The sequence below is a fragment of the Aspergillus welwitschiae genome (genome assembly GCF_003344945.1).
Source record: "Aspergillus welwitschiae strain CBS 139.54b unplaced genomic scaffold BDQ94scaffold_79, whole genome shotgun sequence".
Classification (NCBI taxonomy): Eukaryota; Fungi; Ascomycota; class Eurotiomycetes; order Eurotiales; family Aspergillaceae; genus Aspergillus; species Aspergillus welwitschiae.
Window position 1 is genome coordinate 1 of NW_020798773.1, and position 15,263 is coordinate 15,263.

Consider the following 15,263-nt stretch of genomic DNA (forward strand, 5'->3'; position numbering starts at 1 on the left):
ACCCTACAGCGAGCCGAACCATAGCGCGATAGGTACGGCATATCTGTATGTACTCCACTCCGCCAAGTGGCTTAATCTCTTAACAGGCGGCAATAGCTAAGACACGCATGTCAAAGAGAAACTCAAGAGTCTCCATGATACAGTATCAACTGTTCACTTGGCCATGTCTAGATTAGTCCCTTTGGTGTAATACTATAGATTTAAACAACTTCAGTATCCTCTAGGTTGGCACATATGATTGCTCCACTCTGTGCCTTTGAGGCTAGCGCGTAAAGTTCCCCAGGTCGTTGTGACCGTATCGAATTGCACACCTAATAATGCATCGTACTAACATACATGAACGTACAAAGAACATTTCAATGACATTGAGTAACCATTGGCGAGTTTTTTGAGGATATTCTGCATGAATACAAAAAGGTCACTGATATCCCGTACTCCGGAGGAATGGCGGGCAAGTCCAGATGAGAGCATAGACAACTACAACCTCAACATAGATCATCTTGCCAAATAACTTACGCGCAGGTACCATGAGCAACCGGGTCACCCAAATTGACCCTCTCCGAATTCAGGCTCGGCCTCTAGCAAATGCTCATCGCACCCCAGTGAACAGTATACAGTGAGCTGCGAAATCAGCTTGCCCAGCAAGATACTTCTCATTTGATCTAAGGGGTTCTTGGCGCGAACGCTAAGCCAATTGTATTGAAGATATACTTTGTTAAGCCAATCATTGCAAGGAACATTGTTTAGTAAGCCGACAACCAAGGATTTCTTAAACAACAAAACAGTGTCTGGGGGGCAGGCTCATTTCGCAGATCACTGTATGTCGGGAACTGGCTGAGGAACTCTTCAAAGGTACTCGGTCCACATGGCTCCGATCATGTCCGTTGGAAGATGACCGATCAGAGGGGCATTTGGAATCACTTCTTGCCCTCCGCGAGTACAAAAACCCAGTTTTCGCAGGATCCGGCTCCAATGAGGCTCAGGGATATTTTTCTCACTTTAAGGACCATATTTCATCAGTGGTGTAGTCTCACAGGCTGGTAGGGGTAAATATACCGGCAGGACTCATACTTCTCCCGAATTCGCAGGCTCAGTTTTCCAACCGCGTGGACTAAGACCAGGTAGGTTGGTACAGACCAGGAACCGTGACAGTGCCCGACAGAAATCAAAGCAGCCCCCAGCACTGATTCGGCATAGACATAAGGGGCATTGACGTTCTTCACGAAGCTTCGCGTGGGACCCATAGTTCCTAGCAGAAAAATCAAAGCGCGAGTGTACACGAAACCATGTAAAGGCATGATACTGGAGTGGTAATCGACGTTGGTCTGAGTCAAATAAGCGCGCACGACCAAAACCGATCTCAAGATGGAGCCTGCCTGGTACACAGGTCCTAAAATAGACGAGTCAATTGACTGTGACTTAGGCGTATTGAGTGATAAGGGACATTTTACGGGTGTGAGGAGGATAACCATTAGGAAGTTCTTTCACCAAAGCCAGTGATGTGAAGGAATGCACCAAACATGCAACTAGCGCCCCTATCGAACACCGAACATTCCTGTAGTAGAGAAGAAGCTCAACGACACCTGCTATAGCATGCCAAAGCAGTGCTACATATTTGATGAGCTCTGACCACTTTAGTTACTGAAATCCGTACGAACCTGGATGTCGGGGTCGATATGACTTTTTGTTGGTCATTTGGTAAAAAAAAAATACCCCATAAAGCCCTAGGATAAGAGGGTCATTATCGTTGGTGCGGAAGTGCTCTTCATCCATCGTGGATTCTGTTCGCCGGAAGATAGTGTTCTGAGCTGCTGCAGCTGATCATTTATTATAGCCTCGAGATATAGGTATCCAGTATTCCGTCAGATGTAAGAAACATAATACGGGCTTCCAGGATGCCAAGACCATAATCACGCAGGGTGTGCAAGCCCTCGTTGCACAGATTTACATCAGTCTTCATCGGTAAAGGTGCGTTTTGGCTGACCCACTGTGCACTAAATACTTAATGGTGTAATCTTAATCCACCCAAATGAGCGTAGGTCGTCAGTCCAGGTGTGCGATCGTTCAACGTATCTCCACTACTTAGATGCTTGGTCTATGGAAGTTTCAGGAAAACCATATTTCTTGTCAGTTACACAACGTGCTCGTTCAATTTGCACCGGCTCAACAACTCACAGGGATATTTTCCATAATACCTACTGTACTCTCTCCCATCATGCTAAAACATACGTTAAAGCCGACTTATATCTTCTCGCATGTTCTGGGAAGACGAGTCTTTTCTCGTAAAGCATTATTCTACACAAATGTCCCTTGCAATTATGGATTATATGTCAAACTTTTGCGGCTCGAAGATAAATCAATTCCCCGATGTCCCATCTGTATGGGAGTGTGCAATTGGAGATATTTTCATTTGCTTTTCTGGCTTTTCTTCCGCCAAACAGCCACCTTCGGCTTGGTATCATGAACTTGAGCAGGAGTCTCAAACCACCAACCAAGAATTTGCTGGCGGCTTGCAAGCCTGTGTCATTGTTCGGTACTATAAGAGTCCAATTGGTAGGTCAATTTATTTGCGATTATTTCCATTTACTGATCACGGTGAAGGAATGTATGACGAGCTTCTCTGGATTCCAGGGGCATTCAAACTCCCTCAGAGTGGGAAACGAACATATCGCTCGACGAGGGCCTATGTATCAACACCATTAGCCGTGTACAGTGGTCTGTTACCCCGCATTGTGGTCCAATGAGAGAGAATAAAATGCATTTTATGCGACGCAGGCCAATGTAGAAACCAGGCTGACGAATACATTTTCTAGGCCGCAAAAACTGGAATGTGCCTAAGGCTGTAAGAGAACCTAACTTGAGTCACATGTCTCTTTTAACTAATGAATACATTGAACCTAGTCTGCCGTCTTTGAATTTATCCCCACTGAATCCACGCATTTTCCATATAGTCGAATCACAGTGTCGCCCGATCTGGGTGGGGAACCCTTTATCGATCTCAATTTTCAGGAAATGGCCTTTGGCTCCAGAGCACTTTTTCCTTTCAATAGTCGATACATTCCATTCGGTCTTGATTTTGACTTTCCTCCTCTTCCAGGGGACCAGAATGGTCAGACTGAGGGCAAGGTGGGAACATCCGAGTGGCAGCGGGTACACCTGGATGTGGCTGGCAAAGCTGGGATAGTGAAAGCATCCGGGAAACTGGGAGATGACATATCATTTCCCCATCTCAGGGAGAGGTCCCGCTGGGTATGGCTGCAAAGGGCGAAGATTCGGATCGAGGGCTCTCTTGTGCCTTGATAGAGAGGCGTACTTTAAAGCAGGTTACCAAAGTGACCCAAACTTGCCAAGAACAATACACCGTTCCTGGGTCAGTCAGCGATGTCTCTGAGTGTATAATTTTCAAGGCTTACTCGTAAAACGGTCAACAATCGCTCCTGTCAGCCAAAGTGTGGCTGTCCCAAATTGATATGGGGTATATCCGAACTGCAACCACTGATTTGGGGGCCAGAGTTTTCTGCCATAGCATGTTATCTCCTTCGTCCAGGAGGCTTACAAGCTGTGATTGGTCTCCGCTACTCTACATGCTTACCAGCATTGAATTCCATCATTCTCATCCGACTGTGCATTCATTAGACGACAGACGCTAAGAAGGCCCAGAAATCCCTGCGTGAAGTTTGTGGGGGGAACAAAGATCATGCTATTCCGCCCTGCATGTGGATATCAAATCCCTCTTACAGAGCCCGAGAATTTCTCGTGCTACTGAAACGAGGGTCCAGTTACTGTATTCTGCTTTCCCGACCTCCAATAGCCGTGGCACGGGAAACCGCTATCATCAATGCCATGCTTTACCCAGTCAAAAGCCCTCAATTTTCCCGTCAAAGCGATTACTTACTTCAAGGAACATCGCCAAACTATTCCGACGCCAAGCTTCATTGTATATAATACCGCGAACGGTGTAGGTAGTAAGATGTAAGATAGCCAGCAATTGCTCCGCGGAGCGTTTCCGCATATGTGTTCTGTATAGTAAATTGTTCTATCTATGCTACCGAGATCTCAATGATATCACCCATCTTCCAAGGCCGAATCCAAGCAAATCAATCGCGGCTTTAGACCTGATCATGGTCGTGTTTCAACAGTTTTGGGGGCCTTATTTCTGAATTAAGCCGGTTCCGGAATGGTAGTGAGAGCAGTATACCCTTCTCGCTGATTTTTGCGTTGAACCCCACCGTGACTGTGCCTGCCTCCTTTTGCTCGTCCTGGAACTGACTTGGCATGGGCTGAATATCCTCCACAAAATTGGGACACTGTACAGTCGTTGCCTCAGAGGTTGCCTTAGACGTTAAGGAAAGCTTCCTCTTGCGGCCAGTCTGGCAAGGTAGTGGCACATCCGAAGTGAATTGGCACCGGCCAGTTACCTTGAACTTGGCCAAATTACTGTGCACTCTTGCGAGGTCGCTGACTCCGTGATCGTAAAAGCTCTCTTTTAGTAGCCAATCCTCGACCTTACTATAGCCACAGTCCTGTGTTTCCGAGTCTTCCAATACTTGTTCCCTTCCACTGGATTCATAGTTGTCATAAGAGTCTATGTGAGCGTGTTGTGGAAGCTGATGTTCCTGTGTTCCCTTGCTTGGCTGGAGGCCCCTGGTCTTATTCTTTTTGGACACTGATGCATGGATTGTGAGTACGGTGCGTGGCCAGCCACATTATTAATTTCACTTACTTTCTAAGGTAAGGAGACGCAAAGTGTCGAATCTATAGTAGACTGCCCTCTGAATCGATGCGATGGTCACCTGCAATGATATAGCGTAGGATGTCTTGTACCGCTGCTCAGAGTAAAACTCAAGACTACCTGAAAGACCTCAACGGGGTACACGGGCATTAACCCTTTTAAATGAGTTAGCCTCAGGAATATCACATCAGCTCGGCCAGGTTCACCTCGCTTTTCTACTTTGGGAGAAGAATCATATTTTCTGGCCGGGAAATTCCTTCCAGCGCTTTGATCATCAGGGAGAAAACTCAATGCAGTAGGTTTCCAGTCAAGAACCTCTCTAAAGGTGTTAAAATATAATATTAATTCCGAATTCACTCTAATCTTCGCCTACAATCTATACGTTGGCTGCTTGGGATGTGCTACTGCAGAAGTACGAGTGGTGATGACTCCTGGATAATGACGGGTCACACTGTCCATCTCAAACATTGGCATCTTACGCACCAGGAATGGAGATTTGACCCCAAAACACTAAACTTCTCTTGAAAGGTAAATACTTCGCTTGAGTCCTTGCATGTTTAACAGTGTTCTTTTGGCGTGGGCAATCAACCATCAACAGGGACTACGTTTACGTAAAATCTCAGTCACCGAAGACGCTACACTCAGAGCTGGAATACGGCACCGTGGTTTGATCAAGACAGTAACAGACTCCCTTATCCAGGTCGCTTTCCCTGAGGTTCAACGTTAGATATGCCTGAATTGATCGGACACCGGTTTGGCCACCCATGCAGTCCTGGGTACGGGTTGACCTACTTTACGACACAGAGAGTTGACCCAGTGGATGTGGATGACACTGGGGAGGCAGCAGTCGATGTTGCCCGCATCGTACCGGATTGTGCTGATGGAGATTTCTGAGCGGAGCCTGTGATTGGCGCCTGAGAGAGCGTACTGGTGCGGAGTGTCTGCCGTGAAATAATCTCAATAGATGACCGGGTGGTGCCTAAGCCAACGGTGCTGGATTCTGGTCCCCATCCATCTACGCTCGATGAGCGCGGCTGGTCGGAGTACTGCGTCGACGCCACGCCACTTGACGGCGGTTTGAAAGAGAAATCAAGATACTCGCAATATAAGGGAGAAGGGCCCTTGCCTACGCCAATGAGTCAATATCCTGTTGCGTAAACATGTCTACTGACTCACAGGGTTCCAGAGCTCCATCCAAGAACGTGACACAATCGCTCGTAACTCCCGTAGACCAGCTGTAGGTCATGTTTGTTCCATTTTTTGAAAAGGAGACAGTAAGTGATGTATAATCTGTGTCACTCTCTACTACACCACAGACACGCTCCGTTACCGAAGACTTAGTTCGACGTTCATATATCGAGAGCTGTGTCCCGAACGCAGCCTTGCTAAGCACAGCGACTGCGTAAGCGGCTAGCAATAACATCATGCACCAGGCCTCGGAGAATGAGATGAATGTAGAAGCTTTACTCAGAGCAACTTGACTCCTATCTCTGAAGAAGGCTTCCTGATGCTATAAATGGGATCATAGAGAGTCATATAACATTGTTGCCAGGTCTGCTTTGGTAGGTCTATCTATTGCGCATGTACGCATAGAGCGGGCGGCCCTGCGATCTCAATAGAATCCAACGTCATGACAGGACATCCAATAGTTATTCATTGTAATAGTGTCGGATACCACAGGATTCTTCCCTTTTCGGACCGAATAAATGATGGGGGCAGCAATCATTACCTTAACCCGGTCCGTAGTTGAAATTTCGGGGCGCCTCAGTAGGGCACCGTACGAAGTAGCGAAGATACCATGAGGCATCCAGTAGCCTCACTTTCACTTGAACAAGTCCATTCATCGACATTTTGCAACCAAGAGATTGGGAGAGCTCGGTGCCCATTGGTGATTCGAAAGTCTTGTGCGGCCCTGGCGCTCATTTCTGTCGTGAGGCCCGGCGAAGTTACAGTGACCAAGTTTAGCAGAGGTACTAGTCGAAATTTCTATAGCTTTTCGTGAGTTCATTTTCTACACCTTGAGAATTTGAGGCTGTATGTTTCTGTTCCTTCCATTTTCTGAGCAGCCGGTCACTTTTCTGCGGTCTCATTACATTGACTCGAGGGTGAGGCTAGTCATCGAACTATATCTGAATAGAGATTCAAACAGCTTTGTTTTTGGGCGTAATAAATAAAGCTGTAGCACGGACCGCCTCCACCAGAGCCCCTGTGGCGTGGTCCGGAACCTTGATTGACCCTTCCATATACACCTTGCGCCCCTCCCTTTTCACAGGCCAGGTGCTGATTCTCAAGGGGGCTTGAGGGTTGACTGGCCGGAAATACGAGATAGCTAGATTGGCTGTAAGGGCTCCTGCACAGCAATCTGCAAAAATCTGATCCAAGTAGAACGCTTGGATTCCCCCATGCAGCTTGCCTGGGTAGAAACAGATCTTTTGTTGAGGTCTCAGCGTCGTCGTATAATCAGCAGCTTTGCCTATAGAGACAGTTCGGAAGCTCGGTTTATAACCCTCCATCAATGCTGTCTTCAACACATTTGCTGACATGGGGGTGGACGATGTCTGCCACCGGTCAATGGCTAGTCATCCAAATAGCTGGAACCCGCAAACATACCTCGATGGCAGATTTGTGATGATATTTCACTAGCTTTTGTGTCCACGCTGGACGATATAGTGCTGTTTTCAATGGCAATTGCATAATATCTGGTTATATAAGTGAAGGTCCGTTCTGCGTAGTGTACAGCTACTTAGGGTGTCGTGAGCGTTTCCTAAAGATTTATATTGTCTGTCCCCTACGCCGCAAAAGAACAACCGAGTATCGTACGTGCATCAACAAGTTAATCAGGTTTGCTTTTCCGATGCACATCATGGTCGTTGGTCCCGGTAGATAGTTCGTTGCGACAGCCCACTAGGGAGCATGGCCATGAGGAGTACCATCTACTTACACATGCGAGTTGACCGAGGTTCCGTTCCGTGTTGCACAGTTTCGCGAACTCGCATTGTTGCACCTGTAATGTAATCGCTTCTCCGACCTTTTGCCGACGTATTGGTGGAGCCCATGATATCGCAGCATCAGGTTCCCGCTATCCTACATTTACTTGCCAGCTTTTCAAGCCTCGTAAACTCCTGCATCGGATTGTGATGTATCGAGTCAACCACTCAGACATACAGTAGTATGAGAGTGCGAATGGGTATTGATCGTGTATGGAAGATCTGAGATTTGATCAATCTCTGATTCTTGACGTTGCATAGAGTATGTGCAACTGGGTGCATTCCCAACTTACCTGGGCCAACTGTGTCGGATGCATTATGCCCATCCTCCTTTACAAAGCCCTGAGAAAGATGCTAGAACTGCCTTGCACGTATCGAGAAAGACCGATGGATCTTGGTGCTGTACTCGCCTGGGGATACGATGAACAGGAAATGCTTGATTAGGGTCATATTCCTTGCTGCCAAACAAAGACACTTTGAATTTCCAGACCGTAGGCAACAGCATGACCACCATCAGTCTAGGGATGTTCAACAGGTACTCATAGTGCAACCGAGTACCACTTCTGCCGGTTTCTCTAGACGCTATCCAGCACCGGGCGTACGCTAATATGGGCTAAGTCTTCATGGCTTACACTAGCGGGGACCGGCATTCTTTGGCATTGTATCGTTCCCGAAAGCCGTAATCAATTAGTGTTACCGATATAAATTGACTGCAACAACGAAAGCAAATATACTTAGTCTTGCTAATGTTCAATGGATCTTCCTTCAGTTAGCGTATTTGATGACATACAGTCCCTCCGAGATAGATAATGCCTCTGTTTTTTTCGCTTATTTACCCATGGAGTTGAACATCAGAGTCTGCCTCGGTCATCATTCCCTTTCCCAGAATATGTACCCGACGAACTTTGTTCTACCTTCCAGTCGTGACGAGCAAGCCAACTTATTCCGAAAGTGTAGGAGACCAAGACCATGATGAGCATATACCCACATATGCCCAGTACATATCAGATTAATGAAAGAGGGCCCCTAAATCACCAGTCTGTGGCCCACATCTCCAGACCAGGTCTTGTCGTCAGGACAGGTGAATTTCGGCGGCCTTATTCCATTGATACTGCTGACAAGACTAGGAATTGTAGGGTCAATACTCTCCGGCGAAGCTGGGTGACACATCTACTGGCCTTCTTACAAGATCGGTCCCAGCATGGTCTTCGCTGATGACTTGAATTTCGGATAAAGTACTGTACTTTGCCGGTATCATACTGAATCGTATTCGCTTCTGTGGCTTTGAAAAGTACAGTAAACTTAAGATGGTTCTTTGACTTCATAGAAGAAGAGAACAACATTACAGTATCAGTCACCGGTGATGAACAAGCTGCTATATCATCAACATCAACCAGAAGATTTCCAAAAAGATTCGGAGAGCTCGCCAGCACAGATTTCAATTTGGAGAGGTGCATATAAGTCAGGAAAATGCATTGTTCTCTGGTAGATCAGCCATCTAGTTCCACATCAAGTTGTCGTAACCCAAAGTAGTGACTTTGACTCTCTCATGAAACCCGTCAGAAATCCCCTCTGGATTATTGGAGGGATAGTATTTTAGAGCAAGACTATGAAGCTTTGATAGTGATGAATGGCTTGCACTCGCAAGGTTCTGGATCAGAGTAGCGTGTGGTGGTTGGTGAGGAAGTTTAATCTCAAGTGCTTCCAGTGATGGAGGTAGCAATGGTTGCAAAGGGAGACAATCATGAGTGACACTAACCCTTTGGAGACATGAAAATTCCTCCAAAGATCGATTTTTGGGAAATTGGTCGTACTCGCCATGGTATGGATCCTCTCTCGCCTGAAAATCACAAACAAGAACTTTAAGACTGTCCTTATGCAAAGAAAGTGCATCCACTATTGTTGCTGGATCTGAATCCCCAGGGAGAAACCCACTGGGCCATTGATAATCGAAAATTTCAAGGCTTTTGCAGCTTTGGATCACCCGTGCAAGGATGGTATAGCCCAAGTAGCTCCAATGAATTTGAATTGAACGGAGTGAAATCTCTCCGGTAACTTGAAGCTCAGGCGGAATTTCAGGGACCCCAGTGTGGTACATCCGATCAGAGCAACCAGCAAGTGAAATGAATGATAGTTGTTGAAGTCCAAATATAGCGCTCCAAGTTTGAAGATAGGGCTCAGCGGGCTCCCAAGCCACTTGATAATCATTGGTAAAGGACTGAAGTTGGCGTAGATGATGTTTGTTCTTCAACAATCGCCTAAAAAATTCTGCGGTCTCTTGATCCCCTGATACCATGAGATGATGTATATTTGGGCAGCGCTCAAGGAGAGGCCCAAGTATGTTATGGAGTTCTTCAGTTAATCTATAGTGAATGGACTCGATCTTCACGGATCTTACTTGACTAGCGAGGGAGGGATCAAGTAACAAATGATCAGAGAAGTTCTTCAAAGGCTCAATGTCTTCTTTCAGGCAGCCAGTGAAACCAAAGGAAAGCATAGGGCGGATTGCAGCTCGCAGGGCTTTCGAAACGAGGGATACTTTCAAAAGTGACCTCAAGTCAAGTCTATTCAGTATATCAAGCAGGATTTCCGGAGGTAGAGTGTTCATCTTGGAGCTGATATCGTAAGAGAGTTATGGTTTTGCTTGATCTAAGGGCAGGCCATGAGCCGCCTTTTATCTTCTTATTCTCAGGACGCTGAGTATTGTGCCACGTGACGGATGATGGCTACTTAGTCTACCTAGTACATACGCACAGCCATGATTACTTCGTAGTATGTAGTCCACGGTCACGGAAGCCTGATACGGGATAGTACTCTTCTACGAGCGGCTTGGCTTGTTCTGTACTAAAGGCTAGATGGGTGCTCTGGCCCCAGCACACTTGCGTACATACCGACACTGTTACAGTAAATTCCCGCAAATGTAATACCCAGGACAATATAAAATACGAGATTATACTACCAACGCTGCAAATCCTGCAAGTAATCTTGCTCAATCAAGTTTGGACCTGTAGGAGGTGGAAAGAGTCTCTTACTGGATAAAGCGATAAAGTAATGGGATGGAATTCCAGTGGTGTGACCACCCGTCTTCTATGAAAGCCGAGGCCTACACAGTCGTCAGCCTTGTGATGGATGCAGAGCTGGTCATTGCACTCAGTCCGAAGATTAAACTGATATTAGTCTGCCTTAAGTTAACTCACAAATTGGTACACTAACCCACATGCAGGTTGCTTCTTTGAATTTCTAAAGAGCATATTCGGGTAACCGAATTGATATTCGAGATGGGATGCTCCCCACAACAATGGTCTAAATGCATGGCTATAATTAGACACTTATCATATACATCATCTCTGCCATTGGCCATCTATAATTCAATGTTGTCCTTCAAACTTTATCCTGTCGCAACTGCGAACTGACAGTGTACTTGATTCACACCGTACCACCTGCCTCAAAGGCTGCCATTTCTATATCTATACATCACGTAATCTGGGATCCAACTGTTGGAGCAGGGGACAGATTAGATGAAATCATCTTCATCACCATCCTCTTCCTACACCACTTTCTATTTACCTTAAAGGCCTAGTGGAATAGTTCGTAGCCGAGCAGTTTACCGCTGAGGCAAATTCACCGCAGTCTTGGTGGTGTGTGGGTTTGAGATAGCTTCTATATATGAACATGGAAGCCGATTGCAAGTCCCTGTGTATCCGATTGCAGGGCTATATTGTGTAAACTTTATTCAACGAGCCCATTCAATGGATCAGAGGTCCTGACATATCCACTAAGAGGCGGGCAACCCTGGATTGTTCCACAATCTATGGCAAGTAAACGGTGGTGTATTGTGACACGCAATACTCCCATTGATCGCATAATAACTCTGCCAGAAGGTAGTGCATGACGAGCTATTGTATGACAATTGGTCTTTGTCGGAATACCACGTTGCAAAGTTGCTGGTCACGGAAATATCTAGCTGTTCCTGGCGTTCCAACGTCCGGTTAAGGCGGAAACTGTGGGCAACGAAAAAATTCGAGATGTTTCGTGCAAAGCTGATTTCGTCAAAAATAGTCCAGGAGATGGTTCCTCGGCAGTTCGGTTTGTCCCAGGCAAAGAGTTCCAATGGTTCGTAGAGACCCTAGACGGTTCATAATTCAGTTTGTCAATACAAGAGGTCAGATTTGAACGTACACTTGAGGCGGTTGCCAAGCCAGCTTCGAGGCCGAGCACAATAAACAACCCTAGAGCAAGCATTCTCAGCTCAAGTCAAACTGTTACGACAGGTACTGTATATGAGACGCAGGGTATCGATCTTTATAAGGCTGCTGCTGACCGAATTTAGAAGAGTTAGTATTTGATATAGCCCAGAAATTGAGTGTATAATTGTTGGAAGAGGATTGGTGTTCGTTCAAATCTTGGGAATGCAGTCATTCTTCGAAATTGCCTTGATCGGTCGACTCTTTGACTATCCTTCTTGGTCGCGCCGAGAACCCTTTACCCCGGATCAACTATCAAGCCCACCTCGTTAAATTGCGGTCTGGTGTGATCTCCCCGAGCTTGCAGGTGACGTTGAACGTTGTGGGCTGGGGATGTTGCGGTCATTATCTAGTTTCTTAGTCCAACATCTCAACATTTTTACAGGCATTTCCTACTTGAAAAGAAACCATCAAGCTGTGAAAGGGCAAAGAAGTATGAATGAGGTGGAACGCATGAATAGCACCTAGTAATTCTAGATCACATTATGTATGCTCAGTTGGTTGTATTCGGAAATTTTTGACTAGCTTTAGATGGGATTCTTCGAAACCAAACTTCACCAGCCAGGCCCAACGATTCGGATACCAAATGGCATTGAATCTCCATACGAGGCTGCACAACCGTGTCAACGATTTCTCGAAGATGCTCAAATCTGCTGACCCGTGGAAATCGTGATGACTTGGTGTACAGTCAATAATGATAATGATGATGATTTCATACGCTAGCCGCTCGCCGTCAGTTGGATTCTAAACCACAACCCACTAGGCTAGGTTCGGATTAAACAACACTGTCGGTGATATGCAGGAGCTTCCTACTCCTATCTATCTATATACTTGCAAAGAAGTCTCTGAATGGTCCGTCGTGCCAAGGAGACAGATTAACCAGAGCGTTTCGACCAGTCAAGGAAATGACTCAACCCATCAGCCCTCCGTGTCTCCCACCCAGCAATCTTTTAGTCACTGTGATCCGCTCCTACGGTTGCGGCCGCGAGAGATGCCCCCGTCGGTCTTCGCGAGGTGAAAAGAACGGCCCGTTTGATCACCCTATGCTAACCTTTGTTGGGGTGGACAAGCGCATATGCAGCCGTGCTGCATGAGGATGAGCCATGAGAAACTCTACTTGATCATCGTATCACAGATAGGCAAAGCCATGTGCGGTCCAAGGACGACTCCAGCATAACGGCATTACTTCTACTACAATTGACATGCACGCCTTTGCTTGCATTTTTAACCTGCTGTGCGATCGTACTACAGCAACGGCCGGACGCGGAATCGAACGTCGAGCAGTCTCGACCGCGCGCAGAATGGCTGTGACCGCGAGGGAAACTGCCAGTGAGAGAATACCTTATCATCCACGCCGTCTGCTCTGCAATACAGTACTTTGCACAACTACCATGCCTACCGCTTACTTTTCCTGCTCGTTTCCCGCAAACCCAACATATCTGTACTAATCTGTATCTGGTTAGCTTGTATACGAATAGTCTTGGCAGGTACCAATCTGGCTTGTAATTTAATCAGTGAAGCTTACTTTTGAGATTGGCTTCCATGTTTTACACAAAAAATGTTTTTCAGACCCTGGCGTCGAGGCGATAGTAAAACGCCCTGTTCCGAATTCCGCTACAGTGAGCTGCGAAATCAGCTTGCCCAGCAAGATACTTCTCATTTAGTTTAAAGAGTTCTTGGCGCGAATGCTAAGCCAATTATATTAAGTATATACTTTGTTAAGTCAATCATTACAAGAAACATTGTTTAGTAAGCCGGCAACCAAGGACTTCTTAAACAACAAAACAGTGCCCGGGGGGCAGGCTCATTTCGCAGATGACTGTATCACTTCTTCTCAAAAGCTGGTTACTGTGGCTACGCACTTCTAAAGAAAGAATAGCTGGTTCCAGAAGAGAAGAGGAGGTGATTAGAGTGCTATCCAGACTAGATTGCACGTATTATACATTCAATGTCTGACAACGCTGTGAAACATTGGTAATAGATGTGTTTGGCTAGCCAAGGATTCCTGAGCTAAATGACAGTGATTGCCCGCCGCACAACGTCATCCAAGTCTACGGGAGACCACGACGTAAATGAATGTAAAAGAATTCTTGCGCAGGCACACACTGAGCTTAAGCGTCTTTTGACGCCTGTTATCTGTACGGAAGCCCTGACCCGCGGACCCGCGCTACGGTATAGAAAATTCGCCACTTTTACCTGTACTCGAATATAAGGACGAAAAGACCAAGCACAGTCCGTTGGGTGATGCCACAGAGTTGGATACATTGCATGACTTCTAAATGATCTTCCCGGCGGTTGAGCTTCGGAAAAGTAGTCTTCTCCCTACGAGCCCACGACCCTTATTGTACATACTGGACGAGTATGTGAAGCCCGGCAAGTATACTTTTATATAGCTCATGAGCTCATTTGCTTCAAATCTGTTGGTGACGTCCGAAGTAGTAGGCTCAAAACTGCTGTCTTCTCATATGATGCAGCTAGTTGTTGTGCTGTCAAGCCTCGAGAATTCTCCAAGCTCACATCTACTCCACCATGCTGAAGAAGTAGCTTCACCTGATCCACCCGTCCTGAGCGTGCTGCTTCATGCAATGGCGTTGAAGTTTCATAGCTACATGCGCAGTTGGCATCCACTTCCGGCCGCTGGAGTAGCAGCTCCACAATTTCCGCGCTGCCCTTGCCTGCCGCTAAACGAAGAGGCGTCCTATTTTCACTGTCTGTGAGGTTCACATCCACTCTTTCATCATCAAGTAGGAGACGCACGGTGTCTGCGTAGCCACTTTGGGCAGCTAGAGCCAAAGGAGTGTACTGCATCGAGTCCCTGACATTGACATCGACCCTTGGATCATCCAGAAGGAGTTTCACCACTTCTGTGTTGCCCCCATTCGCTGCTGCATGCAAAGGCGCTTCCCCCCAACTACTATCTTTGACGTCCACAGTGACCCGTGCACCCTCTAGCAGTAACTTGACGACATCTCTCACTCCAAAAAGTGCGGCGCAGTATAGAGGTGAGTCCCCTTCATCCACGCCCGTATTCACATCGGTATCTTTGCATTCAAGGAGGACCTTCACAACTTTTGGATGCCTATGGTTCACTGCCAAAGACAACGGCGTTGCGTTCATCGGATCGGTTATGTTAGGATCTGCTCCTTGCTGTATGCACAACCGGGCAGTCGTATCTTGTCCCTCACTTGCAGCCCACAACAGCGCTGAACTCTTTGAGTGGGTCACGTTGAATTTGTACAAAGCAGGGTTCAGGAGACTATGAAGCCGGGTGCTAGTTTTGGCAAGATCATTGATATCGCT

General features: G+C 46.7%; 6 protein-coding genes across 6 annotated transcripts; 1 reads left to right on the top strand and 5 right to left on the bottom strand.

The window, feature by feature from the left end:
- Nucleotides 1-846: 846 nt before the first annotated feature.
- Nucleotides 847-1,773, bottom strand: BDQ94DRAFT_164083 (uncharacterized protein; the record flags this gene model as incomplete). The annotated part of the gene is made up of 4 exons (XM_026769900.1): nt 847-997; nt 1,057-1,390; nt 1,452-1,607; nt 1,659-1,773. 4 exons carry the CDS (start codon nt 1,771-1,773, stop codon nt 847-849), a joined length of 756 nt encoding a protein of 251 aa, XP_026619910.1.
- Nucleotides 1,774-2,318: 545 nt separating this feature from the next.
- Nucleotides 2,319-3,300, top strand: BDQ94DRAFT_185695 (uncharacterized protein; the record flags this gene model as incomplete). The annotated part of the gene is made up of 3 exons (XM_026774955.1): nt 2,319-2,715; nt 2,814-2,842; nt 2,902-3,300. 3 exons carry the CDS (start codon nt 2,319-2,321, stop codon nt 3,298-3,300), a joined length of 825 nt encoding a protein of 274 aa, XP_026619911.1.
- A 2,051-nt stretch (nt 3,301-5,351) lies between these two features.
- Nucleotides 5,352-6,155, bottom strand: BDQ94DRAFT_164086 (uncharacterized protein; the record flags this gene model as incomplete). The annotated part of the gene is made up of 3 exons (XM_026769901.1): nt 5,352-5,442; nt 5,525-5,858; nt 5,909-6,155. The coding sequence occupies 3 exons, from the start codon at nt 6,153-6,155 to the stop codon at nt 5,352-5,354; spliced, it is 672 nt and encodes a 223-aa protein (XP_026619912.1).
- A 718-nt stretch (nt 6,156-6,873) lies between these two features.
- BDQ94DRAFT_164087 (PaaI family thioesterase) lies at nt 6,874-7,426 on the bottom strand (the record flags this gene model as incomplete). The annotated part of the gene is made up of 2 exons (XM_026769902.1): nt 6,874-7,290; nt 7,343-7,426. The coding sequence occupies 2 exons, from the start codon at nt 7,424-7,426 to the stop codon at nt 6,874-6,876; spliced, it is 501 nt and encodes a 166-aa protein (XP_026619913.1).
- Nucleotides 7,427-9,203: 1,777 nt separating this feature from the next.
- On the bottom strand, nt 9,204-10,327 carry BDQ94DRAFT_185696 (F-box protein; the record flags this gene model as incomplete). Its single annotated transcript, XM_026774956.1, has 1 exon — nt 9,204-10,327. One exon carries the CDS (start codon nt 10,325-10,327, stop codon nt 9,218-9,220), a length of 1,110 nt encoding a protein of 369 aa, XP_026619914.1. The 3' UTR covers nt 9,204-9,217.
- Nucleotides 10,328-11,494: 1,167 nt separating this feature from the next.
- BDQ94DRAFT_164089 (uncharacterized protein) lies at nt 11,495-11,961 on the bottom strand (the record flags this gene model as incomplete). The annotated part of the gene is made up of 2 exons (XM_026769903.1): nt 11,495-11,845; nt 11,899-11,961. 2 exons carry the CDS (start codon nt 11,959-11,961, stop codon nt 11,495-11,497), a joined length of 414 nt encoding a protein of 137 aa, XP_026619915.1.
- Nucleotides 11,962-15,263: the final 3,302 nt, after the last annotated feature.